The following is a 20805-nucleotide window of genomic DNA, read 5'->3' as shown; positions in this document are numbered from 1 at the left end:
TGAGTTCAAAGAACAAAACATCCCCTCTTAAAAGGGAAAGAATGCAACATCAGTAAACATCTAAGCCACTTTTACTCTGTTTTAATTCAAATTCAAAAGACTTTAAACCTGTTCCCAGCTTTTGTGCTACTTATCTCAGGCTCCCTTATCTCAGGAATAGACTTGTCAGCTGCAAGGAAATGAATCTGATGCCAGGAGAAGTCAGCCAGGTTTAGCAGAATTAATGTAAATTGCAGCACAGCAGTAAGTGACCCCCCCCCTCCCTCCCAGCCAAATTCTGGACCCCCATCATTTTGGTGAGAGCCTTGAAGTGGGAAGCCTCAGGCAGGGGCCTTACTTACCCAGGCAAATCTGCATCTTGAGGAGCTGACAGACTCTCAATGCAGTAATGCAATGTGATTTCTCACATCAGTAAGCTGCTCACCCACAGACAGCTAATGTACTGTTTCCATCTGACTGGGGGCACCCCACTGGTCCTATGTAACAGAGACTGGCGTAACTTTTGTCTTCAGCCCCAACACAAGACAGACGCCAATGCACCAACAGTCCTTTTTTCTTTCTGTTGATGCAATATAAAATGTGCTCCCAATAGGAGGTCACCCACTTTGTGCTCCTGATCAGTCAAGTTCCACTCTTAAGGATAAAACAATGACAAGAAGGTTGGGGATCAGTTAGCTCAGCTGTCTAGATGGCTGGAGTATGATGCAGAACGATGCCAGCAGCACAGGTTCAATCCCTGCACAGCCCATAATAGCTCATAGAGGCGTGTCTCCTCACCTCACCCAATGCCTCCCTCAGCCTGTGTATAACCAATTGGCTGTCTATCCAATGGAGGAAGATGCCAATGGTCATTAGAATCCCTACAGTACAGAAGCAGGCTGTTTGGCCCATTGAGTCTGTACCAACCACAATCCCACCCAAGATTTATTCCTGCAACCCCACGCATTTATCCTGCTAATCCCTTTGACATTAGGGTCAATGTAGCATGGCCAATCCACCTAACCCACGCATCTTTGGAGGAAACCGGAGCACTCGGAGGAAACCCATGCAGACATGGAGAGAATGTGCAAACTCCACGCAGACAGTGACCCGAGGCTGGAATTGACCCAGGCGCTGTGAGGCAGCAGTGCCACCCTGACCCTCTGTGGCTGATTGCTAAAGTTCCCCCTCAGCACCCATGTCAGAAAGGTACCTCGTACTGTCCCCATTTCTCGGTCTGTCGCAATTCTCACTTTTGCATTTTGCTTCAGGATTCTAAAATCGGATTTGGCATCGCAATATCTGGTGGGAGGGACAAGCCCAACAGCAGCACAGGAGAAACTGCCATTCTCGTCTCAGATGTTGTTCGCTCAGGACCAGCTGAAGGGAAGATTCTGTGAGTAACAAAACACTCTTGTCAGGGTTATTCCAACTAGAATTTAAAGAGACAGAGACATGAGAGACAATCCTTGAAAAATGTGTACCTTAAAATTGTTAATTGAGCAGGAGGGGGGCCCATAACGGGAGTTTAAGATGACTGTGACATTAACGATTATAGGTTGAATATCCCCAACCCATGGACCCAAATGCATTTTGATATTCAGATATTTTTAATTATTAGATCTATTGTACTTGCACATACCTACATCACAATAGGCTAAGCCAGTTACAAAGATATGGTTGTTTCTCCATTTGCCAATTCACGCACACCCTATTTAGAAAAACTGGGCTGGATTTTCCAGCCTCGTTTGCCCCGAAACTGGAAAATCCCACCCGACGTCAACAGACCTTTCCATGGTCCACCCCTCACCTGCTCCGATTTCCATGGCTGGTGGTACGACCATAGATGGTTATTGGACAGAACAACTTCCCAAAACACCAGGGACACTAGGCAAGACACCAACAGCAGATTCACCCCTTCAGAAAGGCAAGGCCTTGCTTTCAGCTAACCAGTAGAATTTCCAAAACCAGGGGGAGAGAGAGAAACTTCTTTTTGGCTTGATGCCCCTTCTAAAACTCAAGTCTGACTGCAGCCAACCAAAAAATAAACCTTAAACCTACTGGGAAGGAAAAGAAAGCTGTCAGAAACACACAACTGCCCTCCTAACCATGCAGGATCATAAAACAACCCATAGTTAAAAGAAACAGACCCCTGTTTAAGCAGCAATAAAAGGACACCTGGTAGACAGCTCAGCAGCAATGAGAAAAGCTGTGAGAAAACATGATTTAAAAAATATCTTAACGGTACACTAACGTCACAATTATAGACCATCACGACAGTGGCAGGAAGAAGAGTGAAGGTGGAAATGTGACTGAAATGATTCAAACTCCTTCTCAGGGAAGATTTATGATTACTATCATAGCTAACCTTTGGCAAACGCAAATCTTGAAAAAGCCCTTTCTTCCTTTCATTTTCCGCTCTCCTGAAGCCAACTTGACCCAAGAGAGTGACCAGACGACTTACTGCTAGATCTTTGCATGTAGCTGATACAAGGCTAGCAGCTAGAACGGTCCCTCCATTGAGCTGAGATAGGGAACTCAAATACCAAAGAATCAAGAGAGACAATTTTAGCCACACTCAAATTTACAAATACTGTGCAGTGAAAATTTGGCCATTTTTAATGCCGTTTTGACACAGGATACACGTGATCTCTCTCACATCCCTATATATTTGATAAGAACCAAAAAGGCTGCTTGATAACTTTTCTGTTAACTGACGTGACAGATGTCAGTAGTGGAAAATCAAACTACTTTTCTAACTCAGTTCTCCCTCGATTGTCAGTTCACACGTTGCCAGGTCAGATACAGCACAGGTTGGATGCAGTTAGAATCTTCCTCAACATTGTCCCAATCCGTTCCCAGTCACATACATTAGATACAGAGCAAAGCTCCCTCTATTGTCCTGAGGATAATATAATACCAACTCCGTAAGACTACCCCTACTGCTGTACCAGTAAGAAAAATCATCATACACCTGCCAGAATCCTCCATTCTGGAGTTGAAGTTTAATGATGGGAGTGGAAGTGAGTTGACTCTTAACTGCCCTCTGAAATGGCCTAGCAAGACACTCAGTTCAAGGCTAACTGGGGATGGGCAAATGCTGCCAGCACTGCTTATTAATGGTTAAAAAATAATGTAAAGCACTGTGAATGATGGAATAAATCTACAACATCAAGTGCACACTATTTATGTGTAGTCATGAATATTCTAATTTCTCACAGCCAGGGAACTTAATTCCAGAAAGGTTGCTTTTGTAAAGGAGCCTTCATGATATGCTAGTGCATGCAAAATGGCTTCCCAACATCATTCATCAGGAAGCTCATCCCACCTTTAACTTGGCTTCAAAAATCCCAGGAACATCATCCTGCCATTGGGGGAATCTGATTTTTGGCCTCCTGCCAACTTAGGTTCCCCAGCCCACCCACCACATTACAGAATCATTATAGCACAGGAAGAGATCATTTGGCCCATTGCATCTGCATTAGCTCTCCAGCATCTCTAAACAAACATCCTGGCTTTGCACCATTTCCCAGTCTTTTACCTGTACTCCTGCACATTGTTTCTATATGAGGCAGCCTGATTCAAGATCCATGTAGGAGCACCCTAGGTTCAAATGCCATCAGGGCTGACAGACTAGCAGTCAGAAACAGGAACCCTGGCTGAGTTCTTCCCTTCTAATCCAAGGGGCCAGTACAACACTGGCCCATTGCCACCCCAACTGAAATCAGCACAGAACATGGATCCGAGATAGTATTGAACAAGGCAATGTTGCCAGGGGCTGGGGATTGTATCAGGTGAGGTGGAGCTCTCTCAGTTCAATAATTCATAGTTGTTCAGCTACTAGATAAAGTGAATGTTTATTCACAGATCTTCAGACACTCACCAAAATGGAAATAAATACCTCACTCATCCCTGAGTCTACACAAGGCAGCCCCTCTCTCAGGGACTCTCCTTTCATATAGAAGTGGGTTTATCTCTAATCAGGACTCTGTACTCTGTTTATATAGGCTGATAAAGTTGCACAGCTGATCTGCATTGCACTGATTACCCATCAGTCTGCCATGAGACTTCCTGCGGCCATCTTGGGAGGAAAACTCTTATCCAGGATCTGGAGGGTATTAGGAGGGAAATACCACCTTTTTAGCACACTTCCCCACATGGGTAATGTGTCTACCTGCTAAAGTATTGAAAGGGTTGATGGAAGTGAACTCACTTACCAGCAAAACAGTCAAACTCAACACCAAGCAGAATAATGTTGAATAACCCTCAGTGGCTCAGTGACTTTATTCAATGATGAAATAAGACTGATGCTGAGACAATAGCAGATTAAATATTTTGCCTGTACAATCTCAGACACAGCAATAGTGGTGGAGCAGAGTTTATCCCAACATTTATATCATTAGGGGAGGGGGAAACCATACTGGGTGCCTGCACCTGAGCAGGTCTGCGTGTCTAGAGGTTGAGAGTGAAAAGTAAGAGTATAGAAATCAGGGAATATCCTATCTGTCACTTATTGTACACTCTGTCCAATATTTAGTTCCCTAATTTTATTTTAATTTGTTCATCCATGAGGTATGGGTATCACTGGCTAGGCTGGCATTTATTGCCCATCCCTAATTGCCCTTGAGAAGGTGGTGGTGAGCTGTCTTCTTGAACCACAGCACTGTGTGCTGTTAGGGAAGGAGCTCCAGGACTTTGACTCTGTGCCAGTGAAGAAACAGTGATATATTTCCAACTCAGGATGGTGAGTGGCCTGGAGGGGAATTTGCAGGTGATGGTGTCCCTATGTACCTGCTGCCACTGTCTTCTAGCTGGTTGTGGATTTGGAAGTTGCTGTTGAAGGAGCCTTGGTGAGTTGCTGTAGTGTATCTTGTGCACTACAGCCACTGTGCATCAGTTTTGAAGGGAGTGAGTATTTAAGGTGATTGATGGGGTGCCAGTTAAGCAGGCCGCTTTGTGTTGGATACTGTTGAACATCTTGTGTATAGTTGGAGCTGCACTCAACCAGGAAAGTGGAGAATATTCTATCACACCATGTCTTGTGCTTTGTAGATGATAGAGTCATACAGCACAGATTAGGCCCATCGAGCCTGCACCGACAATAACTACCACTACAGTCACACTAATCCCATTTTCCAGCTCTTGTCCCTTATCCTTGAATGTTACGGTGTTTCAAATACTTTCTAAAGACTGTAAGATTTCCAACCACCACTACCCTCCCCAGGCAGTGCATTCCCATCACTCTCTGAGTGAAAAAGTGTTTTCTCAAATCCTTTCTGAATCTCCTTACCCTAACACTATACCCCCTCGTGATTGACCCCTCAGTTAAGGGGAACAGGCTCCCTGCTCAGCCTGTCCGTACCACTCATAATTTTATACCCCTCAGTCATGTCCCCCCTTAGCCTTCTCTGTCCCAGAGAAAAAAAATGGACAGGCTTTGGAGAATCAGGGCTGGATATCAAACATATTACCATATAATGGGCAGCAGATGCAATTTGCTTGTTTTGCATTCCTCTATATGGCCGATTTCTATCCCAATGAGTGAGGCCCCGGATTGGGGGTAGGTGTTAAGCTGAATATAGTTGAATATTCTACTGTAGTCTCACAATAACGAGCTGGAGTACCCCATCTGAAATCAGTACTGTGCAGAAAGGAACATAACATTCTGGTGGGAGGAAATAACACTAAGCTACACTGTGATAGGCCGTGTTACATTGTCATAATGTTCCCCACTTTAATTTGAATGGGTTTCTCTTTTCAGGATAAAGGACAGGATTGTTATGGTGAATGGCGTCTCCATGGACAATGTGCTCTCTTCATTTGCCATCCAGTGTCTAAAGAGTTCTGGAAAATCTGCGAGTATAGTGAGTGTCAAAGGGTTCGGTGCAGACCTGAGGCTGCCCTTGCTCTGAATCGTGCTCTGTTATCATTTTGCTCTGGGTCACAACAGCATTGGATTAGCAACCCAATGGTCACGGCTTCAAATCCCACCAGGGCCAATTGTGAAATTTAATTCAATAAATGTGCTCATTCTTGGAAAAGCGGCACAGAAATAACACTCGACAAGCCGCCTGCCTGTCAGAGGAACCCAATTGGTTTAGTTTGTTCCCTTAGAGAGAGATCTGCCCCCACTAAACCAGCCTGACCTATTTGTAACCCCACTCCCACACAACAGGTTTGGCCCTCAATATCCTCAGGGTAAACGGGCACGGGTGACAGATAGTGGCTTGTCAGTTTTGGCCACATTGTAGGAAAATTTTTTTGAAAAGAATCAGAAGGAGTGGATCTTATGTGATGGCTTTGCATATGCTAAAGTCAGTGAAGTGCCTTTCTCGTGATGATTATTATTGGGATCAGTTTAGCTCAGTTGACTGGTTAGTGATAGTCACGCCAACAGCACGCATTCAATTCCCGTACAGGCTGAGGTTATCCATGCCCTGCCTTCTTAACCTTGCCCTTCACCTGAGGGGGGCCGATCCTCAGGCTAAAATCAGTGAAACTCCATCGTGCTGTTCACTGAGGGACAGAAATTGGCCAGGAGACCAAGACACCCCTGCTCTTGTTTTGAATAGCGCCATGGATCCCACAGGTTGACCTGAGAGGCACTCGGTTTAATACCTGATCCAAAAGATAGCGCTTCTGACAGTGCAGCACTCCTTGGGTGCAGCAATGAAGTGCCAGCTGAGATTAAATGCTCGAGTTTGAATCCATCAGGTGGTAGCATTACCACTGACTCAGTGCTGACACATCTTTTCAAAGAATTATAGTAATGCAATGGGTCAGAGAATCCCTGCTGTGCAGAAGGAGGCCATTCGGCCCATTGAGAACACATGCACCAACAACAATCCCACCCAGGTGCGTGTATTTACCCTTCAAGTCCCCCTGACGCTTAGGGGCAATTTAGCATGGCCAATCCACCTCCCTGGAGTGTGGGAGGAAAATGGAGGAAACCCACGCAGGCACAGGGAGACTATGCAAATTTCACACAGACCCTAGGCCAGAATGGAATCGGGGACCCTGGCGCTGTGAGGCAGCAGTGTGCTAACCACTTTGTCACTGTGCTGCCCTCAGACATTTGATCACAGCATCATCGGTGAGAGAGGGAACAAATCAGTCAGAGTGCTTTCTCATGAGTCCTGTCCAGTCACACTTCCAGGAAAGTATGTGTGAATAATGGACTTTGCTGAGAGATCAAACACAGTTAATCAGTCTGTCAACACCCAAGCCGAGATTCTCCGATCAGAATTAATTTAATGTCATTCAATGTCAACAGTCAGAAATCAAGAGGTGGGGAGATCCTTGTGAAAAACCACAGGAGGAATACAGCACAAAATACCGAAAAGGGATGCTGCTAACTCTTGCCAGGTTTCCACAAAATCTTTTAGCTTTTGGCCAATAAAAGGGAAATCCAAACCCAGCTGTGAATATGATGGAATGAGGTCAGACTTTTAAAACAGGCAAGTGAGATTTTATGTGCAATAATCCTCTTGATGTTTCTTTACAAGTCAATAAAAATCGACAAGGAGAAGCCAGTAACATTTCAATCAAATGTCAGAGGCTCTCTTTTATTGAGCTCTGTTACTGCTGTTGAAATATTTTACAGCAACAAAAACCGCAGCCATCGCTGAGCCATCTCTTTGCAGAGATCAGCCTCCCTGATCACCTTTCTCACCACAGAATCATTTTATCAATCCCTTGGAATGTGTGTGCCCCACTAAAAACTGTGACCTAGAGATGGGGCTATAATATTGTAGCATCAATTCTCTGACCCATGCTTACTGCAACCGTTAACTCCTCTGGAAATGTTAGATTATGGGATGAGCCCTCTGACCTCCCTCCAGAAACAAAGAACAGTGAAGCACTGGAACAGGCCCTTCGGCCCACCAAGTCTGTGCCGATACAGATTCCTCTCTCAACTAATTTTTTCTTGCCCCTCCATGGTCCATATCCCTCCATTCCCTGTCTATTCATGTATCTATCTCAATGCCTCTTAACATTTGCCCCTTACATCTCTTTGAAACTTTCCTTCTCTCACTTTCAACCTATGCTCCTGAGTAATTGACCCTTCGACCCTGGGGAAAAAAGACTCTACCTAAGCCTGTCATAATCTTGTAAACCTCTATTAGGTTCCCACTCATCCTCCAACGCTGAAATGAAAAAACAATCCAAATTTGTTCAATCTTTCTTCATAGTCCGTATTCTCCAAACCAGGCAACATCCTGGTAAATCTCTTCTGCGCCGTTTCCAATGCATCAACATCCTTCTGGTAGTGTTGCGACCAGAATTATACACCATACTCCAAATGTGGCTTAACCAAAGTCTTATACAGCTGCAACATGATTTTCCAATTCCTAAACTCAACACCCCAGCCGATAAAGGCCAGCATGCCATATGCCTTCTTGACCATCTTGTCTACCTGAGTTGCTACCTTCAGAGAGCTGTGGATCTGCATGCCTAGATCCCTCTGTATGCTAATATTTCTAAGGACTCCACCATTTACTATATATTTTTCTTCTGCAGTAGACCTTCCAAGTTGTATCATCTCTCATTTGTTTGGGTTAAATTCCATGTGCCATCTTTCGGCCCAGAACTCCAGCCGATTTATATCCTGCTGTATCCTCTGACAGTCCTCCTCACTACCCGCTACTCTCCCAATTTTTGTATCATCTGTAAATTTACTAATCAGACCACCTACATTTTCCTCCAAATCATTTATTTTTATATATTACAAACAGCAACAACATCCCTTCATCTTATTCATTCTGATCAATTCATTATCCTTATCATTAGAGTAGAATAGAACAGGACCCTGACAGTGCTAAAGAGGGCCATTTGTCCCATCAAACCTGCACTGACAATAATCCCACCCAGGCCCTATCCCGTAACCCCACGTATTTACCCTGCAAATCCCTCTGACAAAAAGGGGCAATTTAGCATGGCCAATCATCTAACCTGAACATCTTTGGACTGTGGGAGGGAACCGGAGCACCTGGAGGAAACCCATGCAGACACGGGGAGAATGTGCAAACTCTACTGTCATCCAAGGCCAGAATTAAGCCTGGTGTCCTGGTGCTGTGAGGCAGCAGTGCTAATCACTGTGCCATAGTTATTAATCTACACGTTTTGAAAAGTTTTTGACTGAAATCCATCCTGATTCTGTCTTCCCTTATTTCACACTGTTTGGGTTTTCCTGTTGTGTTGTTTTTGGAAGTCCAAGTTTGAACATGTACGGGTTTGTTCACTGGGAGATTCCATTCTAACTAATGGTTTTGGCCTTTCTTTGAAGACAGTGAAGAGGTCCCGGAAAATCCAGATTCCTGTGACTAACGCAGCACCCCCAGCAACCAGTTACCATTCCAGACGCTCAGACTACGTACATGAGGATGCCTCGGATGAGGATGAGGACTATGATCCAGCTGACAGGAGACTCCGAAGGATTCAGAACCAAAATCTATACCAGGATGACTACCATCACGACAGCGACTATGACCGGGACTTTGACAGGAATGACAGTCCCAGCCCCTCGAGGAGTTACGATCTGAGGAGTCCCAGCCCCTCGAGGAGTTACAACCATCAACACAACAATCGGGAATACAATTCTGGGGAATACAGTCAAGAACGGAGCCCATCTGAAAATTACTATGATGAATTTGAGCAACCGGACAGTCTGTATGACTCTCACACAACAAAGAAACCCATCAAGAGTTTCCTCATTAAACGTAATGCTAATGAAGGTGAGATTCCAGTCAATGGACAACCAGAATTCCATGTCGGGAAGCATATCTAGCATTGCAAACCCCCAATCACCATCAATGTTTTCCCTCTGAATCTCCATTAGTGCTCTCTCTCTCTCTCTCTGAATCCCCATTAGTGCTCTCTCTCTCTCTGAATCCCCATTAGTGCTCTCTCTCTCTGAATCCCCATTAGTGCTCTCTCTCTCTCTCTGAATCTCCATTAGTGCTCTCTCTCTCTCTCTCTGAATCCCCATTAGTGCTCTCTCTCTCTGAATCTCCATTAGTGCTCTCTCTCTCTGAATCCCCATTAGTGCTCTCTCTCTCTCTCTCTCTGAATCCCCATTAGTGCTCTCTCTCTCTCTCTCTGAATCTCCATTAGTGCTCTCTCTCTCTCTCTCTGAATCCCCATTAGTGCTCTCTCTCTCTCTCTCTGAATCCCCATTAGTGCTCTCTCTCTCTGAATCTCCATTAGTGCTCTCTCTCTTTCTCTGAATCTCCATTAGTGCTCTCTCTCTCTCTCTGAATCTCCATTAGTGCTCTCTCTCTCTCTCTGAATCTCCATTAGTGCTCTCTCTCTCTCTCTGAATCCCCATTAGTGCTCTCTCTCTCTCTCTCTGAATCTCCGTTAGTGCTCTCTCTCTCTGAATCCCCGTTAGTGCTCTCTCTCTCTCTGAATCTCCATTAGTGCTCTCTCTCTCTCTCTCTCTGAATCTCCATTAGTGCTCTCTCTCTCTCTGAATCCCCATTAGTGCTCTCTCTCTCTCTCTCTGAATCTCCATTAGTGCTCTCTCTCTCTCTCTCTGAATCCCCATTAGTGCTCTCTCACTCTCTCTCTGAATCCCCATTAGTGCTCTCTCTCTCTCTCTGAATCTCCATTAGTGCTCTCTCTCTTTCTCTGAATCTCCATTAGTGCTCTCTCTCTCTCTCTGAATCCCCATTAGTGCTCTCTCTCTCTCTCTCTCTGAATCCCCATTAGTGCTCTCGCTCTCTCTCTCTCTCTCTCTGAATCCCCATTAGTGCTCTCTCTCTGGATCCCCATTAGTGCTGCTCTCTCTCTGACTCATCATTAGTGCTGGCCTCTCTCTGACTCTCTCTGAATAATCTTCAGTGTAAACATATGTGGAAACATTATTCCAAAAGTCTGTGGGAGGTGGTCCTGTTTCTCCGCCACTCTTAGTTGGGGAACGTTGCCACTGACCAGAACTTCTCCCATTGCAAAAACTGATTAAATGCCAACTGGCTCCTTGGTGTTTATCTCAAAATGTGAGAAGGATTTACAACTGGAAGCGCCTTTGTTGGGAATCTTGTAGCAACTTGTCCCACAAAAGATTTATAAATGATGATGAGGCAACACTCTGAGGATTGTGTGTCAAGTGAAATGGAAGCTAAAACAATGCAAGGGGCTCAGTAGGTGATAGTGTAGAGGAAGGGAGTTTCATATTGAAGTGCATGGAATTGATGTTGCAATTTGCACAATCATAGCGTATGATTCACAGGGATTGAGGAAGATGAGTTGTCCATTTGGAACCTGTGTGTCATTTCCAGAAGATCATGTTTGAGTTATACCCATCTCCCTATATCCCTGACAAAGAAAATCTATCAATTCTTGCCTTCAATGAACATGATTGAACATTGATTGTGAATTGCTAAAGAGAGTTCCAAACTTCTACCGCCCTGTGTGTGTAGAGCTGTTTCTTAATATCACTCCCAAAAGACCTGCCTCTAATTTTTACACCACATCCACTCATCCTACACACTCTTCCAGAAATAGTTCCTTTCTATCTGCCATCACTTCCCTTTCATATTTTGGGAACTTCATTCAAACCACGCCTGAAATTTCAGGAAATTCTCTGTTGTGTAATTTTTTTGTGGAATTGACAGTACAGAAGGAGGCCATTTGGCCCATCGAGTCTGCACCAACAGCAATCCCACCCAGGTCCTATCCCTGCAGCCCCACATATTTACCCACCGAATCTAAGGGACAATTTAATATGGCCAATCTACCTAACCTGCACATTTTTGGAATGTGGGAGGCAACCCAAAGGAAATCCAGACACGGAGAGAATGTGCAAACAGTGACAGTGACCCAGTGCCAGTATTGAACCCGGATCCTTGGCACTGTGAGGCAGCAATGCTAACCTCTCTGCCACTGTATTGCCTACCTTTTGAGTCCAGCTATCATCCCAATGAATTGACTCTGCACTTCTCCAAGGTCAGTACCTGAAATGTGATACCCAGAACTGTTCCTAGTACTCCAGCTGTGGCATAACCAGGGCACTGTACAGCTTCTACACCCTTCCATCCAGCCCCTTCTTCTCCCATTTTCTACTCCTCCAGTTACAAAAGCCAGCATTCCATTTAGCCATTACTTTAGGAACATGTCCATCACATTTATACGGTTTATGTACCGGACCCCCAGGTCTTTCTGGATCTCTGCAATTTAGATCGAAAGTGGATGGCCTCGTTTTAGCCTGTATTGAAATCCACTTGCCACAGCTCAGGCCATTTACTTATCTGCTAATGGACTGGATTCGGCCACTGCTGGCAAAGCAATGATGCTGGCTGCTGACCTTGAAGCAAACTGCCCACAAAGATCCCAGTATCCCTGCAGCGTGCTTTCCCTGTTCATGGCTGCAGCTTAAACCTGGTGTCAAGTTAAGGAAATCTCCAGGCATCAGCAGCAGTGATGCCGGCCAGCAGGGTAAACAGCTAATCGTAATGAAGAGTCCCCACAGAAATTAAACTGAGAAATTAAAGGCGCTGATTCCCTTTACTTTTAATTTATATATTCCAGGTTGTGAAATAAATCATGATTGGATTGAGATAGAAGCTAATATCATAAAAACCTTCAAGCATTTTTAAAATCAATGGAATTTTTGAATCATCCGGACAAATTTGACATTACACTGATCTAAAATATTCAGGTCCAGTAACAGCATTTGCTGGTATTTGTAATTAACAGGAAGCTGTTAAAAGGTCAGATACACCTTATTCAACAAGACCATAGAATCATAGAATCCTACAGCGCAGAAGGAGGCCATTCGGCCCATTGAATCTGCATCGACCACAATCCCACCCAGGCCCTATTCCTGTAACTCCATACATTTACCCTAGCTAATCCCCCTGACATTAAGGGGTAATTTGGCGTGGCCAATCCACCTAACCCACACATCTTTGGACTTTGGGAGGAAACCGGAACACCCAGAGGAAACCCACGCAGATATGAGGAAAATGTGCCAACTCCACACAATCAGCGACTCAAGCCGGGAATCGAACCCATATCCCTGGAGCTGTCAGGCAGCAATGCTAACCACTGTGCCTCCATGCTGCTTCGATGTAACTTTTTCAACAAGATGTAACTGTAAAGTTTTGCAGTGAGACTAATGGATGGAGAGTGGAAATTCCCTTCAACTCATTGATTTCCCACTGATTGCACTCTGGGGAGTCCTCAGGATCAGATCCTCAGGATGTGCATAGAATCACTGACAGCAACTGGATTGCCATACAACTCTGCACAAATGTGAACTCCTGAACTTGCTGTGGAGTAAGATCAGTGGAGTAAGGATGGATGACACTGACAGTTTTGCTCTCAGTACTGTGGCAAAATCTAAGCCTTTGTCTCTTTGTAATTTTATGCTTCTGAGTTAGAACTACAGGTTAACCGAGCTACATTGCGAAGGGTTATTGTGCGAGTGCTGCACATCCAGAACAACTTGCATTTATGTAGCACTTACAATGCAGTAAAACAACACAAGGGGCAATTGCCAATTTGACACTGAATTTTTGAAGGTGCGTTGTCTGCTGGTGCTCACAGTAGGTAACAAAGCAATGGAGAGTGTTACCTTGCCTGCTTTGGTGTTGGGCCATTTGAGGATTTTACAATACTGGTCTCCAGTTCTGGTGTGTAGGAATTGCCACCTCTCTCCAAACAGCACGGTTTACATTCCTGGTAGACTTGGTGGCATCTGTCCCAGGGAGCCTGCGCCTCCTGCCTTTCATCTTCCAGAAGAGAGCTGCATTTGCAACATTCTTAATCTCTAGAATGAGGCCTTGCCTGCTGGGCACAGTACAGGGGCCTTTGGCAATATTGATACCCACATGCCACGAGCCTCTTTAACCTGCTCCAATCTACTGCTCAGGTGCAGCTGAGTATCTTTTTGAAGACAGCACGAGAGCTGCCAGGTAGATCTCACCTGTTTTCCACAAGCTTTATGCCAAGACAGCATGTGTGGCAATGCTACTGTACTGACCCAGCCCAATCTGCAAGTAGTTGCCTTCACAGATGAAAGTTGTAAGTGACGAAGTTCACTTTGTGGAAATTCTGGGCCATTGCCTCTTGGATCAATACACACTGTGTCATATAAAGCAGCCCAAGGTCATGCCTGTGTTGTTCCTGCTGTAAGTGATCTCTGATGTGGAGATGCTGGCGTTGGACTGGGGTGGACACAGTAAGACGTCTCACAACACCCAAGTTAAATCGTGAGCTTTAAAACAAGTTAAATCGTGAGCTTTAAAACAAGTTAAATCGTGAGCTTTAAAACAAGTTAAATCGTGAGCTTTAAAACAAGTTAAATTGTGAGCTTTAAAACAAGTTAAATTGTGAGCTTTAAAACAAGTTAAATCGTGAGCTTTAAAACAAGTTAAATCGTGAGCTTTAAAACAAGTTAAATTGTGAGCTTTTGGAGTGCTGCTGATGAAGAAAGGGTACTCTGAAAGCACATGATTCCAAATAAACCTGTTGGAATTTAACCTGGTGTTGTGAGACTTCCTTGATCTCGGCCTTTAATGAGTTCATTTGCTTTACTTTCTTTTCTTCCTGCCAGTCTTCTTTCTCTTTCCTGCTTTTTCTCTCCTTCTCCTTTCCTTTCATTTCTCTCTCTGTCTCCCTTTTCTGCCTATTTTGCTCCATGGAGCATAATCGAAGTACGGTGTAGAATGCACACGTGTCTGCTGTATCTTCACTCCCCCTTCTTTTAGCATAAGGGATACAAGCCATTTGAACCGAGCGTTAAATCCACTCTAATCATAGTCAATGTTTCCAGTGCCATGCTTCCAATCAATTTTCACCCCATCCACTACCTCTACCATCCAACCACCTATTAATACCTTGTTAGCATTCTCTTCATTAGCAAGCACCAAAATCATTAAGAATTCCAGCCATTCCCTGCACCTGTAAGGAAATATCATTTTCCTTGCCCCTCATATCATTCGTGCGTTTGTAAGGTTGATTGGAGCCGAGTGAGCTTTTCCCAGTAAAGTGCGGAGTATACTAACTATTATTTTCCTTTCAATAAAATCTCCAAAAGATTCATTGGGTTTTGTGTGTTCTTTTTAAAATTCAGAGCAGGGAGGTGAGATTGAAGTCTTTTTGACACTTGTAGGTTGTCAGTGTTTGTGAACAATTCAGAGATGAATTCCTAACTCCCTCCGTGCTGTTTTTATTCTCACAGAATACGGCTTGAGACTGGGGAGTCAAATTTTCATTAAACACATGTCTTCGGGTGGTCTTGCTTCAAAGGAAGGAGTCTTACAGCAGGGGGACATCATTCTGAAGGTAAAATATCCATTCTCGAGAGTCATGGAGCTATTACTTAATGAAGATGATAGATTATATTTGCAGATCTCCAGAAAAGAACACAGCCCATCAAGGGAGTGATTTGGTCATGGCATATTATCAGTGGAAAGCAGAACTGGCAAAGAGCTTGGATCTCAGAATCCCATGAAGAATGGGTTGATTCAGAACCGCAGCACCAACACCCCTAGTCCTGGGCCCTGAAATAGCTGGTCCCCACTAGCACTGTGTGATCAATGCTCAAGAGACTTTGGGCAAAATCTTCCCATCCTCCCCACTGGCAGGGTCTTCCTGCTGACGGTGTACCCCTGCTGCAGGTTTCCTGGTGGGAATGGGGTGGATTCAATGAGAAATCCCAACGACAGCGGCAGGACTGGAAAATCCCTCTGCTGGCCAATGGTGGACCACGTCCCGGCGCTGAGAAACACGCCACCAGCAGGAGGGGGAGGCAGAGAATCCCTCCAATTGTTTGTTGCTTTCAATTCCCCAATTCCCACCTTTAGCTTAAAGAATTTCCTGTGAATGAATTACTCACTATTGTTAAGGGCAAAGGTTGCTGGATGATGGTGGATTAAAAGAGTCCAAAAAAAAATATCTTAATCCAATCATCACCCCAATGTCTCCAATCCATTTAATGGGATTGAAAACCTATTTTTATCTGTCCTCACCTTGTCCGAACACTGATAACAAAAAGGCAGGCCACAGGCTTAAATCCCAGAGATGCAAAATGAGGAAGAGTTATGAGGGGAAACATTTTGGGGAATTAATTAGCTGGAAAAGTGATTCAAGTGGAAGGTTCCAGTAGGGCAGAGAGGAATTCAGCTGTCACCCTGGATAGGGAGGGGATTGAGGACTATGGGAGATGGCCAGCAGGTTGCGTTGAGATCAGTCTGACTAGGAACAGCCCCTCTGGGCCTAGTGGCCTATTCTTAGTAGCTTCATGCTCCTAATGGACAGTTGTTGGAAGAGGTGACAGTGATGGGCCTTTTCTCTGCTTGTTTAGATTAACGGCATAGTGACCGAGAATATATCGCTGGAAGATACACGGACACTAATTGAGAAGTCCGAGGGAGAGCTGAGATTGGTGGTCCTTCGGGATGACGAACAGTTCCTGATCAATGTTCCGGAACTGGTGGACAGTGAGGAAGGCAGCCTGGGCGGTAAGCAACCAAATCACAAATACACCATCATTGTACCACATTCCCATTTTAACCCTTAAACTGACAACTGGTCCAGAGTAAGTGCTATTCCTAGTTCTTTTTATAGCTTCCGTTTCACACACTGTGGCACTAAAGCACATATGAATGTTCCATAGAAACATGGAAAATAGAAGCAGGAATAGGCCATTCAGCCCTTTGAACTTGCTCCACTATTCATGGCTGATCATCAAATTCAATATCCGGATCCCACCTCCCCCCAGTATCTCTGGATCCCTTTAGCCCCGAGCTTTATCTAATTTCTTCTTGAAATCCCTGATTTTTTTATTCATTCATGGGATGTGGCCATCATTTATTGCCCTTTCCTGAGGGCATTTAAGAGTCAACCACATTGCTGCGGAACTGGAGTCACTTGTAGGCCAGACCAGTTAAGGATGACAGATTTCCTTCTCTAAAGGGCATTAATGAATCAGATAGGATTTTTGCAACAATGGTTTCAGGGTCATCATTAGACTTTTAATTCCAGATTTTTATTGAGTTCAAATTTCACCATCTTCCATGGTGGGATTTGAACCCAGGACTCCAGAGCTTTACCCTGGGTCTCTGGATTATTAGTCCAGTGACAATACCACTGTGCCACTGCCTCTGCTAATAAGTTTACTCTAATACAAAGCCATGGTCAATACAGTGCGATAGAATTTCCATTTGGTTTCCTTGCTCTCCCTTTGGAACTTTACCAGATGATTGGTGGAAACTGGTGAGGAACAACGTTAGTGGCTGTTTGCCTCCAGGATTTCTGCTGAGTTCCCAACCAAATTACAGAATCATAGGATGGGATTTTCAAACCCTTCCCACTGGTGGTATCTCCCAATCCTTTTGGAGTCAATCCCTGTCACAGTTTCCCTATAGTGGAGCCTTGCAAATGGCCATTGACTTCAGCGGGACTGGAAAATCCTGCCGGCGGCCAACAGCAAGCAGCCTCCGCTGTGGGAAAACCTTCCACGGGCTGGAAAATTCAGTAAGAAGTCTCACAACACTAGGTTAAAGTCCAACAAACTCTACCAAATAAGCCTGTTGGACTTTAATCTGGTGTTGTGAGACTTCTTACTGTGTTTACCCCAGTCCAACGCTGGCATCTCCACATCATGGAAAATTCAGGCCATAGAATCAGAATGGTTAGAGCACAGAAGGAAGCCCATTTGGTCCGTTGAATCCTTGTTGGCAATTTAGCTAGCCCCACTTCTCTGGAGAATGCTTCATCTTCTGGCAACTCTGGCCTCCAATTTCTGTACTATCTCTGCCTTCTCTTGTTTTCATTTTACTTCTATGACTGAGACCCTATCACGGCCTACACTGATACCTAGAAATTACATTGCCAATATTAGTATGCAGGTGGTTAATACATGCACGGGACCCATATAAAACAAATGGACAAACAGCTCAGCTAAAACAGCTAGCAGAGCAATGACTGATAAGCTTCTGCTAATATCACAGATTCATTTTCAGTGTTGCAGCTTGAAAATTAAAAATTTAAGTGTGATCATCTGGGATGTGGGCAAGGGCAGAGTGAGATGTTGGGGGATGGTGGAGGTGCTGTGAAGTTGAGGTTTTGAGTTCAAATATTTGCTTGATCGCGGCTAACTCTTCCACAAAACAGAGGCATAAGAAGGATAACTACATAAACAGGTTTTTGATGTCCAACTTTCTCCTTAGAAACTTCTGGATAATTCAGTTAAAAACCACATTGCCTGCCTCATATCCTAATGGGTGATCACTCGTGTCAAAAGAATCAAAATTGTGATCCTTTTTTCCAGAAGAGATTTTTCTTCATTTATTCTTCATGGGATGAAGTGTTGCTGGCTCGAAGGCTAGACCTTCATTGCCCATCCCTAGTTGCCCTTTAGAAAGTGGTGTTGAGCTGCCTTCTTGAACCGCTGGAGTCCATGTGGTGTAAGTACACCCACAGTACTGTTAGGGAAGGAGTTCCAAGATTTTGACCCAGTGACAGTGAAGGAATGACGTTATATTTCCAAGTCAGGATGGTGAATGACTTGGAAGGGAACCTCCAGGTGGTGGTATTCCCATGCATCTGCTGCTCTTATCCTTCTAGTGGTGGAGAGTTTATAAGGTGCTGCCGAAGGGACCTTGCTGAGTTTCAACGAATGGAGAGTAACGTTTTATTTCTTAAATTGTTCCGATTATCCGTGTTTATCTGTGCAGATTTTTCAGATCCTGAAACCGAAAGGACAGATTCACCAAGAGAGAACCAGTCAAAACATAATGAGGTGGATCCTAGGAACACAGTGAAGAGTAATGGAAGGTTGGTGCTTTACACAGCATGGCAATGGAATATAGAGACTGCTTTATAAAGCAATTGCAATTGATGTGGAGGCCACTTCATTGAACACGGGATCCAGTATTTTCCATTTCTAGTTACATTCCTTTCCAATACTGACACCGTGAGGGCGATTCCCCGACCTCGCCATGCCTGGTACAGATCACACTAATCTCAGAGAACAGCTTGCAAGCTTAAATATTGGTTTTGCACGCAGTGCCAAGCAGCTTGCAATTCTCCCGGCCTCTTTCTAATGGCACAAACTGGATCGCGCCAGGAAAGAGTGCCAGGCCTATTAGCATACTTAAAGTAGCTTTTAAATATTGCATAGCCCATTCACATCCCAGCGCACAGAACTCTGGCGCTAAGGCATGGCATGATAATGCTGAGAATCACCACTGGTCTCCAACACTGAGCACCTGGTGGGATGGTCACGCCAGGGGGCTCAGAAGCAGCATGGCCGGGCAGTGCCTGGTAGGGCCCACCTGACACACTGGCACTGCCCACTAGACACCCAGTAAGGTCGGTTGGGCACTGCTTGTGTGCTGAGGGCAGTGCTGAGGTGGTAGGGCCTGAGTGGAGGTAATGAAACTGAGGGGAGCTATGTAAGGGGGGGTCATAGCCTCCTATTGGGGAACCCATTGGAAGGGCCCCGATGCCCAAATGCTGGTGACCCATGCCAGGGAGGGGATGGGGGCAGATGCTGCTGCAGATGTTGCGACACCTGTGGGGGAGGGAGGGGGCCTCCCAGTGCACTGTGAGTTTGGAGGGTCCTCGTGAAATGGGACTTTTTGGGAGAATTCCGCCCATGGCTGTTACAGCTTCTATTGAGAAATGGAAGTTTAAGCTCCAGTGTCGATTTGGCACTGTGCTCCAGGACCAGTTGGGTAAGGGTTTAGCTATTGAAACTGGTTGATAGACAACAAGAACAAAGCTAGTAAAAACCCTTAACATAGTTTGTTAATGAAGACATTATCCATTTAAAATGAATGAACTCCTCTGTGAAAGAAGTGAAGGGAGGGAATTATATTTGGCACACGGTCAATGTTGATTTCCATGTATTGTGACACTGTACTGAGTGGGGCTCAGTTTGTGTTTAGCACTAGCTTGCTGCTGACCAGAGATGACCATGTTTCTCCCTCTCTTCCAGCTTAAAGCCAAACACAAAGCCATTGCCAGAGATGGTGGTCAGACCCACAGTCTCCAAACCCCCTCATGGTGAGTGAGTAACCAGCCGGTAGAGAAGTGCCAAGTCCAATCGGGGGTGGGGAAGGGAGTCCCTGAGACCTCCGTGGTGGGCTGGGGATTATATTTAACCAGGGTGCCCTTCAATGGGTGTCCCTATCTCAGTGCAGTCAGTTTTTGCCTGTGTGCTGAGGCACCATCCTCTGAGTGACAGTCTGCCTAGATTTTTTTTAGGCAGAGTGTTGTAAGATCTGGAAAGAAAGCTGACATGTTTTTCTGTAAAAGAAACATTCATTTCATTCTAATTTTCCCATCTCAGCTGAGTTAGATGTGCTCTTTGTCTCAGCTAAGTGACCTTCCTGTGACACGTGAGCCAATGGAGCTCACATTATCAAGACATTTGAACCCTAGAGGTGGAGCAACAAAGTCAAACAGTCTATCTCCATGGGTCTCCAGGTAAACACACTTCCCAGCAGGAGTAGCCAGAACGGAATCAGGACCAGGAATCCTGGCTGATTATTTTACCTCCATAATCCAAAGTCAACTTTAATTGAATACACACCAACCAATTATTGACCTCCAAAAACACAGTAGTCTGGTTTTCTGATGTATTGAAGAGCTGAATTATACAGTATTGCACAGTAAGAAATCTCACAACGCCAGGTTAAAGTCCAACAGGTTTATTTGGAATCACAAGCTTCCAGAGCACTGTTCCTTCATCAGGTGAGTCCAAGTAAACCTGTTAGACTTTAACCTGGTGTTGTGAGACTTCTCACTGTGCTTACCCCAATCCAACGCCAGCATCTCCACCTCATATATGGTATTGTGAGGAATTGGGTTAGA

The 20805-nt window shown here is 44.8% G+C and overlaps 1 protein-coding gene across 2 annotated transcripts in view; it reads left to right on the top strand.

Annotated features, from left to right (window-relative positions):
- The window catches only part of LOC145358923 (tight junction protein ZO-3-like), an 87886-nt gene that overhangs the window by 42946 nt on the left and 24135 nt on the right, over window positions 1-20805 (top strand). For both annotated transcript variants that reach the window (XM_080213299.1, XM_080213298.1), the window contains exons 3-9: window positions 1251-1375; window positions 5741-5843; window positions 9266-9713; window positions 15164-15267; window positions 16289-16445; window positions 18663-18762; window positions 19928-19995. In XM_080213299.1, the coding sequence (XP_080069425.1) occupies window positions 1251-1375; window positions 5741-5843; window positions 9266-9713; window positions 15164-15267; window positions 16289-16445; window positions 18663-18762; window positions 19928-19995 (1105 nt within the window). The remainder of the gene's footprint in view (window positions 1-1250; window positions 1376-5740; window positions 5844-9265; window positions 9714-15163; window positions 15268-16288; window positions 16446-18662; window positions 18763-19927; window positions 19996-20805) is intronic.

This window comes from Carcharhinus amblyrhynchos, chromosome 26, assembly GCF_965287045.1.
Source record: "Carcharhinus amblyrhynchos chromosome 26, sCarAmb.v2.hapA, whole genome shotgun sequence".
Taxonomy (NCBI): Eukaryota; Metazoa; Chordata; class Chondrichthyes; order Carcharhiniformes; family Carcharhinidae; genus Carcharhinus; species Carcharhinus amblyrhynchos.
The sequence above is the reverse complement of the archived record's forward strand: the minus strand, read 5'-3'. Positions and strand labels throughout refer to the sequence as shown.